Source organism: Oncorhynchus nerka, linkage group LG1 (assembly GCF_034236695.1).
Source record: "Oncorhynchus nerka isolate Pitt River linkage group LG1, Oner_Uvic_2.0, whole genome shotgun sequence".
Lineage (NCBI taxonomy): Eukaryota > Metazoa > Chordata > Actinopteri > Salmoniformes > Salmonidae > Oncorhynchus > Oncorhynchus nerka.
The window spans coordinates 24,539,023-24,560,625 of record NC_088396.1 but is presented as its reverse complement, the minus strand read 5'-3'; the positions used below and the strand labels follow the sequence as shown (position 1 = coordinate 24,560,625).

The window sequence follows — 21,603 nt, the reverse complement described above, 5'->3', positions numbered from 1 at the left end:
CGCCAGTACTCCCCGATGCTTCACATGTTGGCTGATGCATTCTGTCACAATAATTGACGCTGGAGAGACAAAGCAGGTACGGGGAGTCAAACATTTAATAAATAACGGACATGGAACGAGACAGGAACACCGTCAGCACAAGGGTAACAAAGATCAAAACAATGAATGCATCAGCAGGGAACAGAGCAGGGGAACTGACAAATATATGGGAGGTAGTAAACAGGAGATGAGGGAGTCCATGTGAATCCAATATCGCTGATGTGCATGACGAGGGAAGGCAGGTGTGCGTAATTGATGATGGCAGGAGTGCGTGATGCCTGGCGCCGTCGAGCGCCAGGGGGGAAGAGCAGGAGCAGACATGACTTTTGTCTACAAAACAAAAGAGATGATCGTGGACTTCAGGAAACAGCAAAGTGAGCACCGCGTTGTGCGGTCTGCACGACACATCACCGGGGGCAAACTATCTACCCTCCAGGACACCTACAACACCCGATGTCACAGGAAGGCAAAAAAGATCATCAAGGACAATAATCACCGAGCCACTGCCTGTTCACTCCGCTTCCATCCAGAAGGCGAGGTCAGTACAGGTCCATCAAAGCTGAGACCGAGCGATTGAAAAACAGCTTCTATCTCAAGGCCATCAGATTGTTAAACAGCCATTACTAGCACAGAGAGGCTGCTGCCTACTTACAGACTTGATATCATTGGCCACTATAATAAATGGAACACTAGTCACTTTAATAACGCCACTTTAAGAATGTTACATATCTCGCATTACTCATCTCATATGTATATACTGTATACTGTATCCTGCCCTGCTAGAGCTGCCCCGGTCAACTGTAAATGCTGTTATTGTGAAGTGGAAACCTCTCGGAGCAACAACTGCTCAGCCGCGAAGTGGTAGGCCACACAAGCTCACAGAAAGGGACCTCTGAGTGCTAATAAGTTCCAAATAGCCTTTGAAGCACGGTCAGCACAATAACTGTTCGTCTGGAGCACACAAGCCTAAGATCACCATGCGCAATGCCAAGTGTTGGCTGCAGTGGTGTAAAGCTCTGGAGCAGGGGAAACGCATTCTCTGGAGTGATGAATCACACGTTACCATCTGGCAGTCTGACAGACGAACCTGGGTTTGGCGGATGCCAGGAGAAACGCTACCTGCCTCAATGAATAGTACCAACTGTAAAGTTTGATGGAGGAAGAATAACAGTCTGGGGCTGTATTTCATGGTTCGGGCTAGGCGTCTTAGTTCCAGTGAAGGGAAATCTTAATGCTACAGCATACAACAACATTCTAGGCGATTCTGTGCTTCCAACATCGTGGCAACAGTTTCCTGTTTCAGCATGACAAATCCCCCGTGCACAAAAGCGAGGTCTATACAGAAATGGTATGTTGAGATCTTGTGGAAGAATTTGACTAGCCTGCATATTGGCCATATACCACACCCCCTTGAGCCTTATTGCTTAATTATACATCTCAACCCTCACCTATTACCCTACAGTACTTCCCAATAGGAGATGCCATATACCACACCCCCTCGGGCCTTACTGCTTAATTACACATCTCAATCAAAGCTCACCGATTACTGCACCTGTACATATCCCACCTATAATTTAGCCCAAACAACTACCTCTTTCCCTACTGTATTTATTTAATTTATTTTGCTCCTTTGCACCCCATTATTTTTTATTTCTACTTTGCACATTCTTCCACTGCAAATCTACCATTCCAGTGTTTTACTTGCTATATTGTATTTACTTTGCCACCATGGCCTTTTTTTGCCTTTACCTCCCTTATCTCACCTCATTTGCTCACATCGTATATAGACTTGTTTATACTGTATTATTGACTGTATGTTTATTTTACTCCATGTGTAACTCTGTGTCGTTGTATGTGTCGAACTGCTTTGCTTTATCTTGGCCAGGTCGCAATTGTAAATGAGAACTTGCCTACCTGGTTAAATAAAGGTGAAATAAAAAAATAAAAAATCCTCACCTATTACCCTACAGTACTTCCCAATAGGAACTGCCACCCACCCACCTCTTCCCCCACACTAGTTTCTTCCCATATTGCTTTCTCGGGGCCCGGTCAGGTGACAGGCTTTGGAGCAGCTGGCCAGACTCGTCGCTCTCCATCATCCTATGCTCGTAACAGGCACCGTCGTCAAGCGGGAGTGCACGGGAACGGGATAGAGGCTCATACTAACGGATTGATCTGGATATTTTCAAGATATTGGACGGAACTGATTTAGGGTCAACGGCATGGTCGAGCGAACAGCATTTCTGTTGTTATGGGTGGCAACCTTGACGCTGACATCGGAGGTAAGTAAAAGGGAGAAAACTGGTGCCTTCTGGATGATGCACGAGCTTTCATAAGGTATTCCCCTCACTGTAGCAGCGGAGGATACGGGTGAGGCTAAAATCAGGAGTGAAAATAACGGAATTCAGACCAAGGGTGAATCAAGATTGCATTTGTTTGGATACATACAAAAATGATAGAAATTACGTTGATAGCCTACAATGTTTTTAAGACACCATACGTGTCAACGCCGTAGATGTTATTGCGATTAGGCTACATTCCTTTTCCAATTTCGTAGTGGCGAGAAGAAGCTTCTTCTTTTTTATCTCTATCAGCCTAATTGTGGAGTAGAATATCATAATGCGTAAAGCAAAATACCTGACTAAGCCTATTACTTTTTAGGCCTACCCTTATAGTTGTCAACGACACTGGATTGACAGTTTGGCACTGTAGATTAAAGGGGCTCAGAATTACACAAGCATGTTTGTTCAGTTTTTCTTCTTACAGACCACTATTTTAGCCTTCCAAATATCTAAACGAAGATGATAGGGCCTTTATTGTGCGATTGCTTTTGTTTCACTGGTGTAACCTACGTGCATGCTGATCTGGTATTTTACAAGGGTGTGTGAGCATTCTGTAGAATATTGAGCGGATTTTCGTTTAGACCTGATAAACAAACCAGATAATTAGGGTTACCCCCCCTTCAGATCATTGTCTAATTGAACACACAAAAAAAACATAGGTTTCACAGAAGTGTCCCTTCTTTTTTTTTACCTCATCTGCACATCATTATCTGTCTTCTTTGACCTTTTCCTTACACTCCATTATGTACAGTTAAACTAAACTCATTACCATTTGAATAAAGCAATATTTTAAATCCCAGCAACCTTTAAAATAAAGTTCAAGAGCAAACGGTTTTCAATAGTTTGTAATGATTAAAAAAATCAAAAATTAATTGGACTTTAAGAAATGACAATCATTTAACACAATGGCATTTTCTCAAAAATGTTTATTGACACAGAGGTTTCAAATTAATCCCACCCCATTTAAATTTGAGCATAGCTCATGAGCCCACCTCTGATACTGTTCACGCCGTATCCAGACCCCACCGGTAACAGAGAAGAGCTCGTTACAAAACAAGCCTTCGGCATCCCCTTCTTTTAGAGTGTTTGTTGTGGTTTTGGAACCTGGAACAACCTTTTTCAGTGGCGCCACAGATTTCTTCAGTGTCACTGGTTTCTTTCTCCCTTTGCTTTCTTCCTTCTCTCTTAGTTTTCATTGCCTTGTCCTCCTGGAAACTTGTGAAGTGAGGCTGTCAGGACTGTAGCCGACTCAGCCTTTCTTTTCCCAGACCTTGCCTCCTGTATCCTTGGCATGGATATTCCAATATGACCTCTGCTGCTGTTTGTTGTACAACTGGTACTTTTAATAAAAAACAAACAAACAAATTAACAACAAGAACTCATGAGTATTGGTTAAAAAAACAATGATTTCTAATCACTCTATATGCTACTATAAATTTCCTTAAATTAGTGCTGATGTTTTTTCTTACCAACATTCGGAGCAAGGTCACTGGAGACATGTGGGTGCTGAGGGTGGAGGATGTGGCGGCATTTGATGTTGTGGCAAGGTTAGAGGTCATAATTGGGGTGAAGCCAACAGCTTGAGCCAGACTGGTTGCTTGTGGGATATGGATGGAGAATTCTGGGTGTTGCTTAATAAAACCGTAAAACTAGCCTATGCCTGCCAACCCCCTTTCTTTATTGAATGTGTTTTGCATTACCATGCTGGCCTTCTAGGCAGAGCTGCAAAGAAAAAGCCATATCAGACTGGCCAATAAAAAGAAAAGATTAAGATGGGCAAAAGAACACAGACACTGGACAGATGAACTCTGCCTAGAAGGCCAGCATCCTGGAGTCGCCTCTTCACTGTTGACGTTGAGACGGGTGTTTTTGCGGATACTATTTAATGAAGCTGCCAGTTGAGGACTTGTGAGGCCTTGAGGACTCTCTTTCTCAAACTAGACACTCTAATGTATTTGTCCTCTTGCTCACTTGTGCACCGGGGCCTCCCACTCCTCTTTCGATTCTGGTTAGAGCTGTTCTGTGAAGGGAGTAGTACACAGCGTTGTACGAGATCTTCAGTTTCTTGGCAATTTCTCGCATGGAATAGCCTTCATTTCTCAGAACAAGAATAGACTGACGAGTTTCAGAAGAAAGGTCTTTGTTTCTCACCATTTTGAGCCTGTAATCGAACCCATAAATGCCGATGCTTCAGATACTCAACTAGTCTAAAGAAGGCCAGTTTTATTGCTTCTTTATTAATGAGAACAACAGTTTTTAGATGTGCTAACATAATTGCAAAAGGGTTTTCTAATGATCAAATAGCCTTTTTAAAATTATAAACTTGGATTAGCTAACACAACGTGCCATTGGAACACAGGAGTGATGGTTGCTGATAATGGGCCTCTGTACGCCTATGTAGATATTCCATAAAACATCTGCCGTTTCCAGCTTGAATAGTAATTTACAACATTAACAATGTCTACACTGTATTTCTGATCAATTTGATATTATTTTTATGGACAAACAAAAAGTGCTTTTCTTTCGAAAACAAGGACGTTTCTAAATGACCCCAAACTTTTGAACGGTAGTGTGTGTATGTATGTATGTATGTATATCTTAGGAACGGTGGAGAACTGACCCCTAATCTAACCCCCTATTCTGACCCTAACCCTGCAAACTGAAGGTTAGCTAGCTATGCTAGCAGACATGATCTTATGCTAACTAACTGGCCAGCATTTAGTTCAACTCAGACTTTCTGCTATTGAAGTCGCTAGTTACCTAACTGGGCTAGCAAATTACAGATAAAAACAAATAATCAACCCTCAGGGGCCTCTCGCCCAATTGGAAGGAGGGGGCATTTTCCCCCAACATACTAACGTAACATATTACTACTTTACTCAAAAACAAGTGGATGATTTATCTTAAGGCTTCCTTACGTGTGTATATATACAGTACCAATCAAAAGTTTAGACACACCTACTCATTCAAGGGTTTCTTTATTTTTCCTATTTTCTATAGTAAAAATAAACTATGAAGTAGCACATATGGAATCATGTAGTATCCAAAAAAGTGTTAAACAAATCAAAATATATTTTATATATTTGAGATTCTGGAAAGTAGCCACCCTTTGTCTTGATGACAGCTTTGCACGCTCTTGGCATTATCTCAAACAGCTTCATGAGGTAGTCACCTGGAATGCATTTCAATTAACAGGTGTGCCTTGTTAAGTTCATTTGTGGAATTTATTTCCTTAATGCGTTTGAGTAAAAACCTTGGAATGAGTAGGTCTGTCCAAACGTTTGACTGGTTCTGTATATTTTTTAATGCTCATGTTGTCCCTCAGTGTCTCATGCAATGAATGACACATTTTCCAAAGCAATACTAAATAGAATGTTTGAAAGAGAGTAAAAAGGAACCAATAAAATAAATAAGAATGTAAATATTAGTTATGCCTTGGAGAGCTTTGGTGTCATTTAACAACAAGGAACCGATTTTAATAAATTCCCTCAAGTCGCTGTAGCAGCGTGGAGAGGGCCATAGAAAGGCAGGGGAAGGGCCACAAGTGACACATGCAGCAGCAGACAGAGCCGCAGAGAGGGTACAGACTGCAGAGCAGCGCAACAAGGCTCAGCCGAGCGGACACAAACAGGAAAGTCGCTAAATCATTCAAAAGTTAGCGGCAGCCTTAAAAAGTAGCTTAATTTGTCACAATCCTAAAAATCGCTGGAGGTGTCTGAAATCTTGCTTAATCTAGCTTCAAAGTTGCTGTATTGACAACACTGGCACAAACTGTTTCGGATTGGGAAGCCTGTGGATGCCTTTATTGACCTTACGTTAACATGATACAATGTTGCATTTGTCACATAGTGGCCAGCAGAGGCTGGTGGGTTGGTTATGTGCTGAGGAGAACAGAAAAGGATGAAGCTCGACACAAGCAAGATGGTGTCAGTGCTGCAGTGTTAAGATACTTGCACAGCAAATTGAGCAGTGTTACCCAAGGGGCAAGGGTTCCGGTCTGGAAGCATGCTTTTATCTGCACCGACAGTATTGCTTTGGTACTGCAGTTTAACTCAATGACGGCCGACAAAGACAATTCCCATTAATGACCCCATAGAGGAGTCAAATTATAAAACCCCTAGTAAGACACTTTAGTCATCACCTTTGTGCACAAAACATCTGTTAAAATTATTGTCGGGAAGGCACGAACGTAAAATGTTCATCTTTGGCTGTGAGTTATAAAAAAATGAATATATATATTTTTTTATCACTTTTTTATCACTAAAGATATTAACATTTTACGTTTGTGCTCTGCGGTCATGACCACAGCTAGCCAGGGAAGTGCTGGTTGGCTTGTTTAGCTGTCCACTTGCTCTGACTGAGTTTCCAAAGCATATTCGCGTGAAACTGCTGTCTGTCCAGTTCGCACTGAGTGCTAGTGCGCACGCAGAGTATTCCCAGTAAGAAAGATGGCAGCATCCACGTAACGGCAAATGCAAACGTGAGTAGATTATATTGAAAACAAAGGTTGGTTATCTTTGAGGCAATCTCTAGTTATTAGTGTATATATCAGGTGGTGTTAGTAGTTTAGTTTAGTGAACAATTTATAGTGTTGATTCAGCAGTTCAATTAACTCTGGTGTAAATGAACACCAGTGTTGGTGTTAATATCCAGTCTTTAGTGTGAGAGTATTTGTTTTAATCTGCGGAGAGTAAAACATTACCATACAGCAAATTCTCCAGTGTTAAAAAACCCCTGAGTGTTACATTTAACACTGGTCCAGTGTCAATAAAGGTCCATACTTTTCAGTCTTCAGGATTGAAGGAAGAGGAGGGGGTGTGATGATTTACATTAAAGAACATATCCGATGTAAACAAATTGAGTGGTCATGTGATAATGAACTAGAATGTATCGGCCTGAACGTTACACTGTCTCCCCAAATGTCTTTTACCCTCATTGGAATGTATAGGCCACCTTCCACCAAAAGTGTGTTTTTTGATCAGTTTAATACCATGCTTAGGGAATGTGATTTTGGGAAAGAGGTCATCTTAATGGGAGATTTTAACATTAATTATGAAGACAAGTGTTGTAGGAAAACCCTCAAACGGATCACTAATACCTTTGACCTTACACAGCTAGTTAAAGGGCCAACCAGGGTGAATTGTTGCTCTAAAACACAGATTGATTTGGTGTTCAGTAATAACCCAGAGAGAGTGACTAAATCATTCAATATGGTTACTGGGCTGTCTGATCATAATCTGACACTTATAGCCAGAAAGCTGTCTAAGAGCAGGTTTAACCTCTCTACTGTTAGAAAGCCGGATCAACTCAGAATACCTAAGAGTGAATTAAACTATTTTGAAAAAGCAATTAAGGGAATAAACTGGAATGATATCTTGTCCTATACAGACGTGGAAGCTGATAGTCAGGTTTTTCTATCCACAATCCAGACTACAATAAATGGCTTCCTAAAGAAAATCAAATCCAAACCTGGCCAAAAGAGCACTCTTCCTTGGCTAAATGGAGAAATCTGGAAATTGATGAAAGAACGAGATTATGCTCTAAAAATAGCCCTAAAATCTAAATTAGAGCATGACAGACGTAGGTTTACCATGTTGAGAAATAAGGTGATAAAAGAAATCAGACAGGCCAAGGCAAACTTTTTTATTAACATAATTGGTGAAGCAAAGGGAAATTCTAAATTGATATGGGAGAATCTAAAAAAGTTAACAGGGAAAGGCCATAGTAACACTGCAAAAAGACTAGAAATCATGGTGAATAATAATCTAACACAGGATGCAGTTGAAATAGCAACAGCCTTCAATTCCTACTTTATTGACTCTGTCAGGTTACTGACACAGAACCCCTCCACTGATTTTTTTGGGCTCAGTGCTAGTGAATGACACTCAACCTGTCTTCATCATAAGGGAGGTTTCTGAGTCAAAGGTGAACAAGGTGATTAGCTCACTAAAGAACTCTAAAGCCAAAGATGTGTTTGGGATGGACTCTACCTTTCTTAAAAACTACAAAGAGTCACTCATTGGCCCCATTACTAAGGTCACCAACACATCTATTGGTCTCGGGGTGTTTCCAAGGGTATGGAAGTCGGCCATAATAACGGCCATCTTTAAATCAGGCGACCCTGCTGACGTGAGTAACTACAGGCCCATTAGTATACTACCTGTGGTGTCAAAGGTTGTTGAAAAGTGTGTAGCAGAACAACTGATTGCCCACCTCAACAACAGCCCCTTCACATTACACTCCATGCAGTTTGGCTTCAGAGCGAAACACTCCACAGAAACGGCCAACTGCTTTCTTCTGGAAAATGTGAAGTCCAAGATGGACAAAGGGGGGTGCTGTTGGGGCTGTGTTTCTGGACCTAAGGAAGGCTTTTGATACGGTTAACCATGAGATTCTCATCACAAAATTGTCCAAGTTCAACTTTTCCCCTGATGCCTTGAGATGGATGAAATCATACCTTGAAGGCAGAACTCAGTGTGTCAGAGTGAGCAATGAGCTGTCGCCCACTCGTAGCTATGATGTGGGCGTGCCCCAAGGGTCAATACTGGGGCCCCTCCTGTTCAGCCTGTACATTAATGATCTGCCTTCTGTCTGTACTGGGTCTGAAGTTCAAATGTATGCAGATGATACAGTGATATATGTGCATGCAAAGAGCAAACAACAAGCTGCACAAGAACTCACTACTGTAATGGTCCAGGTTACAAAGTGGCTCAGTGACTCGTGTTTGCATCTCAATGTGAAAAAAACTGTTTGCATGTTCTTCACAAAGAGGGCAACAGATGCTACTGAGCCAGATGTCTATGTGTCAGGGGAGAAGCTCCAGGTGGTATCCGATTTTAAGTACCTTGGCATCATACTTGATTCCAACCTCTCTTTTAAAAAGCATGTGAAAAAGGTAATTCAAATAACTAAATTCAATCTAGCTCATTTCCGATTTATACGAAATTGTTTGACTACAGAGGTAGCAAAACTGTACTTCAAATCTATGATACTCCCCCACTTAACATACTGCTTGACTAGTTGGGCCCAAGCTTGCTGTACAACATTAAAACCTATTCAGTCTGTCTACAAACAGGCTCTCAAAGTGCTTGATAGGAAGCCCAATAGCCATCATCATTGTCACATCCTTAGAAAGCATGAGCTCTTGAGTTGGGAAAATCTTGTGCAATACACCGACGCATGTCTTGTATTCAAGATCCTTAATGGCCTGGCTCCCCCTCCACTCAATATTTTTGTTAAACAGAAAACCCAGACATATGGCAGCAGATCCACAAGGTCTGCCATGAGAGGTGACTGTATAGTTCCCCTAAGGAAAAGCACCTTTAGTAAATCTGCATTCTCTGTGAGAGCTTCCCATGTCTGGAATACACTGCCATCAGACACACATAACTGCACCACATATCACACTTTCACAAAATGCTTGAAGACCTGGCTAAAGGTCAATCAGATTTGTGAACATGGTCCCTAGCTGTGTGTTGCCGCTTTCCATGTTGTCTGTTGTCTGTAGCTTGTGAGGTGTGGAAACACTTTGTTGCTTTTATGAATTTTGTCTTGCTGCTTTTTGTTCTATGTTGCTCTGTCCGTATGCTATGTCTTGCTTGTCCTATGTTGCTATGTCTTGCTTGTTCTATGGTGCTATTGTCTATATTGTAATTGTTTTTAATAACCTGCCCAGGGACTGCGGTTTAAAATTAGCCGGCTGGCTAAAACCGGCACTTTTACTGAAACGTTGATTAATGTGCACTGTCCCTGTAAAAATAAAATAAACTAAACTAAACTAAAAAAATGAACACACTGCTTAGTGTAAAGCCTTCTTTGCATATTTTCCAGAGTGCCTTGCCTTTCATGGGTGGTAACTCTACAATTAACTCGAAAAACGAAAGGACACTGGCCTTAACCCAACACGGAATAACAAGAGAGTAAGACCTCTTGGTGTAATGATTAAAAATACTATGAGGTTTTATGTCCGTGGGGCGACGCACAATTGGCCTAGCGTCGTCCGGGTTAGGGAGGGTTTGGCCGGTAGGGATATCCTTGTCTCATCGCGCACTAGCGACTCCTGTGGCAGGCCAGGTCGCGCTAACCAGGTCGCCAGGTGCACAGTGTTTCCTCCGACACATTGGTGTGGCTGGCTTCCGGGTTGGATGTGCGCTGTGTTAAGAAGCAGTGCGGCTTGGTTGGGTTGTGTTTCGGAGGACGCATGGCTTTCGACCTTCGTCTCTCCCGAGCCCGTATTGTCTCCCGAGTTGTAGCAATGAGACAAGATAGTAAAAACTAACAATTGGATACCACGAAATTGGGGATTAAAAAAAAGGAGGTAAAATAAAAAAATTCATAGACTTAATTATAACATAATAACACACAGAAATACGAGCCATAGGTCATTAATATGGTCGTATCCGGAAACTATCATCTCGAAAACAAGACGTTTATTCTTTCAGTGAAATACGGAACTGTTACGTATTTTACCTAACGGGTGACATCCATAAGTCTAAATATTCCTGTTACATTGTACAACCTTCAATGTTATGTCATAATTACGTAAAATTCTGGCAAATTAGTTCGCAACGAGCCAGGCAGCGCAGACTGTTGCATATACCCTGACTCTGCGTGCAATGAACGCAAGAGAAGTGACACAATTTACCTAGTTTAATATTGCCTGCTAACCTGGATTTTTTAAAGCTAAATATGCAGGTTAAAAAAATATATACTTCTGTGTATTGATTTTAAGAAAGGCATTGATGTTTATGGTTAGGTACAGTCGTGGAACGATTATGCTTTTTTTTCCGCAAATGTGCTTTTGTTAAATCATCCCCCGTTTGGCTCTGTTGGCTGTCTTTGTTAGGAGAAATAGTCTTCACACAGTTCGCAACGAGCCAGGTGGCCCAAACTGCTGCATATACCCTGGCTCTGTTGCAAGAAAAGTGACACCATTTCCCTAGTTAAAATAAATTCATGTTAGCAGGCAATATTAACTAAATATACAGGTTTAAAAATATATACTTGTGTACTGATTTTAAGAAAGGCATTGATGTTTATGGTTAGGTACACATTGGAGCAACGACAGCCCTTTTTCGCGAATGCCACCGCATAGATTATATGCAACGCAGGACACGCTAGATAAACTAGTAATATTATCAACCATGTGTAGTTAACTAGTGATTATGATTGATTGATTGATTCTTTTTTATAAGATAAGTTTAATGCTAGCTAGCAACTTAGCTTGGCTTCTTACATCATTTGCGTAACAGGCAGGATCCTCGTGGAGTGCAATGTAAAGCAGGTGGTTAGAGCGTTGGACTAGTTAACTGTAAGGTTGCAAGATTGAATCCCCGAGCTGACAAGGTAAAAATCTGTCGTTTTGCCCCTGTACAAGGCAGTTAACCCACTGTTCCTAGGCCATCATTGAAAGTAAGAATGTGTTCTTAACTGACTTGCCTAGTTAAATAAGGTTATGAAAGAAAAAAAATATTGGCCAAATCGGTGTCCCTAAATACCAAATTCTGATTGTTATGAAATCTTGAAATCGGCCCTAATTAATCGGCCATTCCGATTAATCGGCCAACCTCTAGTCACATGTTGCTTCACATGTTATCAAATTAAATCACATGAGATCAAATGTGTTCACGTGAAATTCATGTTTTTTTCCGTAAGGGTTCTCTCACACCTCGGGTCAACTTGTCTCCAGAGTGACAGGTCAACTTCTCGCGGTGGTGTGTAGGGTGGTGTGGTGTGTAGCGTTGGCTTCAGGGTGAAAAGTGCTGGTGGGAGGCTGGGAGGGAGTATGATATTGAACGCTGACACAGAATAGTAACATGCTTCATTGCTGTTCCTGGGGAACACACTGGATGTCTCAGCTGCTGCGATTACGGCAGAGAAGAGGAGGTCAAAGAGAAGTGGTTCTTACTCTCTGCTATAGTGAAGCCTCTCCTGGGGATGTTACCTTCCCTGAGACGATGGGACCTGAAGTCAACTGTCATCTAGCTAGCTAGTAAATATTAGTTGGTACCAGAGTGCAGAGTGCCAGTCAGCCAGTGGCAGGTATCATATAACATCTAGGCAGGGTTGGAACAAGGCAAGCTACATAAACACAAGCATCCTCTTTCCTAAGCATAACAGACACTCCCAAGGTCCTAACATTGTGGAATGTGGTTTCTCTTACTCCTGTTGCAACTGACCCCCTCAATAACAAGGACTTTTCTTTGGATTGTTTTACTACCTGGCTGTCACATAGCCTACTGTATAAATGCCAAGTGACTAAAAGCAGGCTAGTCTGTTACGTACCATGGCCAAATGTGCAGTTGCAGTACTATCTTTGTCCCAGCTACACTACTGTTACATGGCTTTCTCCTCTCTTCTTAAATTCCTACACAGAGCGTTGACCAGCACCGTAACCTAGTTGAATGTGCTGACTCATGCCTGACAAATCTATCCTGAACAAAAATATAGACGCAACATGCAATAATTTCATATGTTACAGTTCATATGAGGGAATCAGTCAATTGAAATAAATACGTTAGGCCCTAATATATGGATTTCTCATGACTGAAAATACAGATCTGCATCTGTTGGTCACAGATACCTTTAAAAAAAAATGGGCCTCAAAATGGGCCTCAGGAACTAGTCACTGTATTTCTGTGCATTCAAATTGCAATTGTGTTTGTTGTCCATAGTTTATGCCTGCCCATACCATAGTCCCACCGGCCACCATATGATGGGGCACTCTGTTCACAACGTTGACATCAGCAAACCGCTCACCCACACGAGGCCATACACATGGTCCGCCAAATTGTCTAAAACAACATTGGAGGTAGCTTATGGTAAAGAAATGAATATTAAATTATCTGGCAACAGCTCTGGTGGACATTCCTGCGTCAGCATGCCAATTGTATGCTCCCTCAACTTGACAAAACAGGCCTTTTATTGTCCTCGGCACAAGGTGCACCTGTGTAATGATCATGCTGTTTAATCAGCTTATTGATATGCCTCACCTTTCAGGTGGATGGATTATCTTGGCAAAGTAGAAATGCTTGCTAACAGGGATGTAAACAAATTTGTGCACAACATTTGATAGAAATACAGTTTTTGTGTATATGGAACATTTATGGGATCTTCTATTTCAGCTCATGAAACATGGGACCAACACTTTACATGTTGGGTTTATATTTTTGTTCAGTGTAGATAGTGTGCCTTAACTCTTGATGAAATTAAGTGAATTAAGATTCTAGGACCCTCTACCATCTGCAACCCTGCTGATGCTGTGTATTTCTGTTGCCATGACAACAGCATTGCTGTTGAGAGTGAGACACCATCTTGGAAATGCTACCTTCTCCCCATCGCATCAGTTGTTTCTGGCATCCCACCACCACCTCATAATATCAACTTCCATTCAGGCTCATTGGAAGATGATAGCTATGATTTATGATTGTGTTCCTCGTGTCAGCCATGTTCCATCAGGGTCCCTTAAAATTAAACGCACACACCCACGCAAGACATTAAAACATTTTACATTTACATTTAAGTCATTTAGCAGACGCTCTTATCCAGAGCGACTTACAAATTGGTGCATTCACCTTATGACATCCAGTGGAGCAGCCACTTTACAATAGTGCATCTAAATCTTTTAAGGGGGTGAGAGGGATTACTTTATCCTATCCTAGGTATTCCTTAAAGAGGTGGGGTTTCAGGTGTCTCCGGAAGGTGGTGATTGACTCCGCTGTCCTGGCGTCGTGAGGGAGTTTGTTCCACCATTGGGGGGCCAGAGCAGCGAACAGTTTTGACTGGGCTGAGCGGGAACTGTACTTCCTCAGTTGTAGGGAGGCGAGCAGGCCAGAGGTGGATGAACGCAGTGCCCTTGTTTGGGTGTAGGGCCTGATCAGAGCCTGGAGGTACTGAGGTGCCGTTTCCCTCACAGCTCCGTAGGCAAGCACCATGGTCTTGTAGCGGATGCGAGCTTCAACTGGAAGCCAGTGGAGAGAGCGGAGGAGCGGGGTGACGTGAGAGAACTTGGGAAGGTTGAACACCAGACGGGCTGCGGCGTTCTGGATGAGTTGTAGGGGTTTAATGGCACAGGCAGGGAGCCCAGCCAACAGCGAGTTGCAGTAATCCAGACGGGAGATGACAAGTGCCTGGATTAGGACCTGCGCCGCTTCCTGTGTGAGGCAGGGTCGTACTCTGCGGATGTTGTAGAGCATGAACCTACAGGAACGGGCCACCGCCTTGATGTTAGTTGAGAATGACAGGGTTCTTAGCGCTCTGGGAGGAGGACACAGTGGAGTTGTCAACCGTGATGGCGAGATCATGGAACGGGCAGTCCTTCCCCGGGAGGAAGAGCAGCTCCGTCTTGCCGAGGTTCAGCTTGAGGTGGTGATCCGTCATCCACACTGATATGTCTGCCAGACATGCAGAGATGCGATTCGCCACCTGGTCATCAGAAGGGGGAAAGGAGAAGATTAATTGTGTGTCGTCTGCATAGCAATGATAGGAGAGACCATGTGAGGTTATGACAGAGCCAAGTGACTTGGTGTATAGCGAGAATAGGAGAGGGCCTAGAACAGAGCCTTGGGGGACACCAGTGGTGAGAGCACGTGGTGAGGAGACGAATTCTCGCCACGCCACCTGGTAGGAGCGACCTGTCAGGTAGGACGCAATCCAAGCGTGGGCCGCGCCGGAGATGCCCAACTCGGAGAGGGTGGAGAGGAGGATCTGATGGTTCACAGTATCGAAGGCAGCCGATAGGTCTAGAAGGATGAGAGCAGAGGAGAGAGAGTTAGAGGAAAAAAAGAGGAAAAGACGCAATTAACTGGCAATGTCAAAGAGCTTCCCTGCAGGTATCATGCAACGAGCACCTAGTGAGAGAAAAGCACACTCCTTGAACTCCACAGGGTGTTAGCTCATAAATAAAGGTAAAAATAAATAAATAAATACTGAGAACTGTTTGTTAACTGCTGCATAAAAGGACAACGTGTGCTTCTATAACACATGTATTGCATACAAAATGGCAACCATGAATATGGGGAGAAAAGCTGTAGCAGATTTTCTCAAGTTTATGTGGTTAATATTAATCATAATCTGCTACACTACAGGATGCCGAAATAACTAAGGCCTAGTTTTTTCAAAGGCAAACACAGCACCATCTTTGCTTTGGTAATTTACCAGCAGAATGGCAGCAGGATCCTGTTTGGTAGTTTGCAGCATCTGTATATTCGGATGTGTGCAAGACGAAAAGGAGAGCTAGACAGCCAGCTACAATGAAACTTCCTCCGATTGCATCACGGAATGAAAAACGATCCCAGAATGCTTTGTGTTTAGCTCAGTTAGAAGGGGGAGGTAAAAAGGTACAAACTAAACACTAAGGGATAGACAAAGTGGATCTATTTTTATACAGTTCTCTGTTTCCACCTCCCTCTCTGACACACACACACACATTTTCTAGCGCTATCTGTCTGTGTCTGACGTTCCCTCTTGCACACATTCTATATTTCTTTATTTCTCTCTCTTTCTCACCTAATGCTTCTGAGCTCGTCCTTTCCTATATGAACAACACTCCCAATTCACTCAGGACACCAACACAAGAGCTCATACAAGCACAGTCACATACACACACACACACTGTAGGCACAGTTCTCAGTGCTGTTGCCTGTTTGCCTGTCAGTGTGTGTGTGTGTGTGTCTGTGTGAGAGAGAGATGGTAACATTAACCCAAGTAGTGTGTGACCTCTGTCACGGTGGTGTCTGTTCTAAGAGGAAATTATGAAAGCTACAGCCAGATTGACCTGATCTCAGCTGCAACGTGGGAATGAATGCATTTGTGTTTTGAGTCACTTTAGCTTTTGAGTGCACTTCAACTGCAACTAAAGTTTTTAAACCGTAATTACAGTAATTTCACTCTCCAACCTCCATCTCCTCCCCGGTCATTCCTATGTCCTCCCTCTATTCCTTCATCTACCATCCTTCTCTCCCTCTCCTTACTCCCTCTGTCCCCTCTAACTTCCCTCGCTCCTCCCATCTACCATCTCTCTTGGTCTCTCTCCTCCATCCCTCCAGGTGCCATCTGATGACTCAGTGGCTCTGCTAGCGGAGCCCCAGGTAGCCATGTTCTGTGGGAAGCTCAACATGCACGTCAACGTCCAGAGTGGCAAGTGGGAGCCAGACCCCTCCGGCACCAAGAGCTGCATCGGAACCAAGGAGGGCATCCTGCAGTACTGCCAGGAGGTTGGAGGAGAGGGAGGGAGGGGGGAGGGAAAGGTGGCAGAGAGGGGAAAGGGTGAGCGGTAGTAAAAAGAGAAATAAAGAAAGGTATAATGAGAGTGGAAGATATAGGGGTGGAACCGGAATGAAATTAGGGCGAGAAAGATAAACAAGGGAGATCTGAGGTAAATGTTGTGAATATTACACCAATACAAAACAACTGTGTGAAGTCTTGGACATTCATAGAACCCTGCTCCTTCCGCAGTTGTACCCTGAGCTCCAGAGCACAAACGTGGTGGAGGCCAATCAGCCAGTCAGCATCCAGAACTGGTGCAAGAAGGGACGCAAGCAGTGTCGCAGTCACACACACATCGTGGTGCCCTACCGCTGCCTGGGTAAGCGGTGTATGTGTGTGTACTTGAGTGTGTGTGAGAGAGACTGTAATCTGTGTGTGTTTTGCAGTTGGGGAGTTTGTGAGTGATGCGTTGCTGGTTCCTGATAAGTGCAAGTTCCTGCACCAGGAGAGAATGGACATGTGTGAGAGGCACCTGCACTGGCACACCGTGGCTAAAGAGGTGAGGACACATGCTTTTCACTTCATTTTCACGCCATTCTGTTGTGTTCAGGTATGTTCTTCCCCAGTCTCCGCTATCTCTCTCTCTCTCTCTCTCTCTCTCTCTCTAAGAGCTTTATTGGCATGGAAAACATGTTTACATTGCCAAAGCAAGTGAAATAGATAATAAACAAAAGTGGAATAAACAACATAAAATGAACAGTAAACATTACACTCACAAAAGTTCCAAAGGAATAGAGACATTTCAAATGTCATGTTATGGCTCTATACAGTGTTGTAATGTCATGTTATGGCTCTATACAGTGTTGTAATGTCATGTTATGGCTCTATACAGTGTTGTAATGTCATGTTATGGCTCTATACAGTGTTGTAATGTCATGTTATGGCTCTATACAGTGTTGTAATGTCATGTTATGGCTCTATACAGTGTTGTAATGTCATGTTATGGCTCTATACAGTGTTGTAATGTCATGTTATGGCTCTATACAGTGTTGTAATGTCATGTTATGGCTCTATACAGTGTTGTAATGTCATGTTATGGCTCTATACAGTGTTGTATCGATGTGCAAATAGTTCAAGTACAAAGGGAAAATAAATCAACATCAATATGTGTTGTATTTACAATGGTGTTTGTTCTTCACTGGTTGGCTTTTTCTTGTGGCAACAAGGGGGTGTAATCTGGGGGAAATATGTCTCTAATATGGTCATACATTTGGTAGGAGGTTAGGAAGTGCAGCTCAGTTTCTCATTTTGTGGGCAGTGTGCACATAGCCTGTCTTCTCTTGAGAGCCAGATCTGCCTACGACAGCCTTTCTCAATGGCAATGAGTCTGTACATAGTTAACGCTTTCATTCATTTTGGGTCAGTCACAGGGGTCAGGTTTTCTGCCACTGTGTACCCTCTGTTTAGGGCCAAATACCATTCTAGTTTGCTCAGATTTTTTTGTTAATTCTTTCCAATGTGTCAAGTAATTATCATTTTGTTTTCTCATGATTTGGTTGGGTCTAATTGTGTTGCTTTCCTGGGTCTCTGTGGGGTCTGTTTGTGTTTGTTGACAGAGCCCCAAGACCAGCTTGCTTAGGGGACTCTTCTCCAGGTTCATCTCTCTATAGGTGATGGCTTTGTTATGGAAGGTTTGGGAATCGCTTCCTTTAAGGTGGTTGTAGAATTTAACGTCTCTTTTCTGGATTTGGATAATTAGTGGGTATCGGCATAATTCTGCTCTGCATGCATTATTTGGTGTTTTGCGTTGTACATGAGGATATTTTTGCAGAATTCTGAATGCAGAGTCTCAATTTGGTGTTTGTCCCATTTTTAAACATTTTTTTTTTACATTTTTGATTGGTGAGTGGACCCCAGACCTCACAATCATAACTGATTCAAGTATTTTTTAGCTAGATCATAATTGGTATGTCGAATTTGATGTTCCTTTTGATGACGTAGAAGGCCCCTTTTGCCTTCTCTCTGATTGTTCACAGCTTTGTGGAAGTTACCTGTAGCGCTGATGTTTAGGCCAAGGTATTTATAGTTTTTTTTGTGCTCTAGGGCAACGGTGTCTAGATGGAATTTGTATTTGTGGTCCTGGCAACTGGACTTTTTTTTTGGAACATCATTATTTTTGTCTTAAGATTTACTGTCTGGGCCCAGGTCTGACTGAATCTGTGCAGAAGATGTAGGTGCTGCTGTAGGCCCTCCTTGGTTGGGGACAGAAGCACCAGATTATCAGCAAACAGTAGACATTTGACTTCAGATTCTAGTAGGGTGAGGCCAGGTGCTGCAGACTGTTCTAGTGCCCTTGCCAATTCGTTGATATGTATGTTGAAGAGGGTGGGGCTTAAGCTGCATCCCTGTCTCAGCCCATGGCTGTGTGGAAAGGAGTGTGTTTTTTTGCTAATTTTAACCACACACTTGTTGTTTGTGTACATGGATTTCATAACACATTTCCATCAATTTGTATAACAGACCCTCATGCCAAATTGAGTCTCAAGCTTTTTTGAAATCAACAAAGCATGAGAAGACTGTTTGACTGTCAGTTAGAGTTTACAGGGTGAATATGACCGACCGGCAGAAATCGGTTTTATGTAGTAGAGACTCAGAGCTACAAAATTGTATATCATACACTACAGTTGAGGAACAATAGGAAAGTCATTTTTCTTTGAAAGTAGATCAAGTTGTAAACTCACTTTTGAGAAAATGGCCTTTGAATATTTTGGTACTACTATTGGAGAGCCCTTCATTGTCTACACCCATTCAGCACTGTTCACACCCTCTTAAGTTTTAGACCCACCCATTTATTTAAGGGTTGATCCAAGCATTCTGTACAAACAGCAGGCAAGCACCCAAGCTAACTTGCTAGCCACTTCCAGACATCTAAGTGAGTGATAACAGCTCACTGCACATTCCTCGCCCTAGCAGAGCTGGTTCGACCACAACAGCAGTCAAACACCCAAGCTAACTGGCTAACATTGGCCAGCTTGCTAGCTACTTCCAGACACGTAATGAGAGAACACCCCACTCTGACCATTTTCTCACCCTAGTAGAGCTGGTAGCCACTTCCAGACATCTAAGGGAGCGATAACAGCTCACTGCACATTACTCGCCCTAGCAGAGCTGGTTCGACCACAACAGCAGTCAAACACCCAAGCTAACTGGCTAACATTGGCCAGCTTGCTAGCTACTTCCAGACACGTAATGAGAGAACATCCCACTCTGACCATTTTCTCACCCTAGTAGAGCTGGTTAGGCTGTTTTCATGTTGTTATCCAGAGCGTTGGTGACTGTGCTGCTGGCAACAATTTAATTACGCTTTTTTGCCAACGTTTACTGACACTGGCCATATTCAATGGGTGTTGAGCGTTCGTAAATGCTGGCACATAAGTATTTTGTTAAGACAAAACAATGAATGTAAACAATGAACCATAAACCCAACTCATGACATTACTACCCTGCATGAATCTGCAGGTAGCTAACCAACCAGGTTCAATGTTAGCTAGCCAACATTAGGCTATAACTAGTCAAGCAAATATGTTTGAGATATGAAGACTAAGATCATACACATAACATTAGCTAGTGGGTCAGCCAGCTAACGCTAGCAAACAGTACATTAACTTGTAATGAAACCACTTTCTATCAAAATTAGAAACATGTCATATCTGAAAATGTAGCTAGCTAGACTATCTTACCTGTATACATCATGGTTGGACACGTCTCCTGTCAGATGCCATGTTTGTCCTTAGTTTGAAATGTAAATGTAAGATGTAATCCAGAGACAGGTGTTTTCTCCATCTCCTTAGCTATCATACTGGAATTCCACTGATTTCAAAACTCGGTCCTCCAGAAAGTGGAGAGCATACACATAACGTTAGCTAGCGAGCCTGTCAGCTAATGTTAGCTAGTTAACAGTATACTTTAATTTGATATTAAGTTTATGCAGTTTTACTACGCGATACATTTAAAAAATAAACGGTGTTAGACAGGATTACCTAGACATACTGACCAGCTCAAATAGACAGAAGTGTGCTATATGGCAGACCAATCCAAACTAATCTCTCGGCATGTCCAGCCCACTCATTATCCCAGCCAATCATGGTTAGTGGGAAGGTTGCTGACTTTTTCTGTGACTAAAACAACTAGGCTTGTAATTTAACAATTGTATTTACAGATGGCTTACAATTTTGTTATTAAGGCACATGAAGTTCACATGATCGAGAAGGTATTTCTGCCAAAAAAAACACATTTAGTTAAAAAAAACAAAAGGCTCTGCTGTGAAGTAGTGACCTGCGACATGCGCCTAGTTTCCTTAAACGGGTCACATGCGTGGTCTGTCGTATGGTAATTTAGTAAAAAGCCAATTTGACATTTGCTCAGTACATTGTTTTCACTGAGGAAATGTATGGGTCTGCTGTTAATGATAATGTAGAGGATTTTCCCAATATTGCTGTTGATGAATATCCAACGGTAGTTATTGAGGTCAAATTTGTCTCTACTTTTGTGGATTGGGGTGATCAGTCCCTGGTTCCAAATATTGTCAATTAAAAAATGTCAATTGGAATTTGTGGTCTGTATAGTTTATCATTTCTGTCCTATTCATTCATTGGATGCAGTCTATCACAATGTCATCCATTTTGTCACCAAAGCCCCATATACTACCCACCACTGCGACCTGTACGCTCTCGTTGGCTGGCCCTCGCTTCATACTCATCGCCAAACCCACTAGCTCCAGGTCAACTACAAGACCCTGCTAGGTAAAGTCTCCCCTTGTCTCAGCTCGCTGGTCATCATAGCAGCACCCACCTGTAGCACACGCTCCAGCAGGTACATCTCTCTGGTCACCCCCAAAACCAATTCTTCCTTTGGCCGCCTCTCCTTCCAGTTCTCTGCTGCCAATAACTGAAACGAACTACAAAAATCTCTGAAACTGGAAACACTCATCTCCCTCACTAGCTTTAAGCACCAGCTG

At 42.6% G+C, this 21,603-nt stretch overlaps 1 protein-coding gene across 2 annotated transcripts in view; it reads left to right on the top strand.

Annotated features, from left to right (window-relative positions):
* Positions 1-2,102: 2,102 nt before the first annotated feature.
* The window catches only part of LOC115125132 (amyloid-beta A4 protein-like), a 35,138-nt gene continuing 15,637 nt past the window's right edge, over positions 2,103-21,603 (top strand). For both annotated transcript variants that reach the window (XM_029654731.2, XM_029654665.2), the window contains exons 1-4: positions 2,103-2,321; positions 16,427-16,594; positions 16,836-16,965; positions 17,033-17,145. In XM_029654731.2, coding sequence (XP_029510591.1) covers positions 2,262-2,321; positions 16,427-16,594; positions 16,836-16,965; positions 17,033-17,145 — 471 coding nt within the window. In that variant the 5' untranslated portion in view covers positions 2,103-2,261. The remainder of the gene's footprint in view (positions 2,322-16,426; positions 16,595-16,835; positions 16,966-17,032; positions 17,146-21,603) is intronic.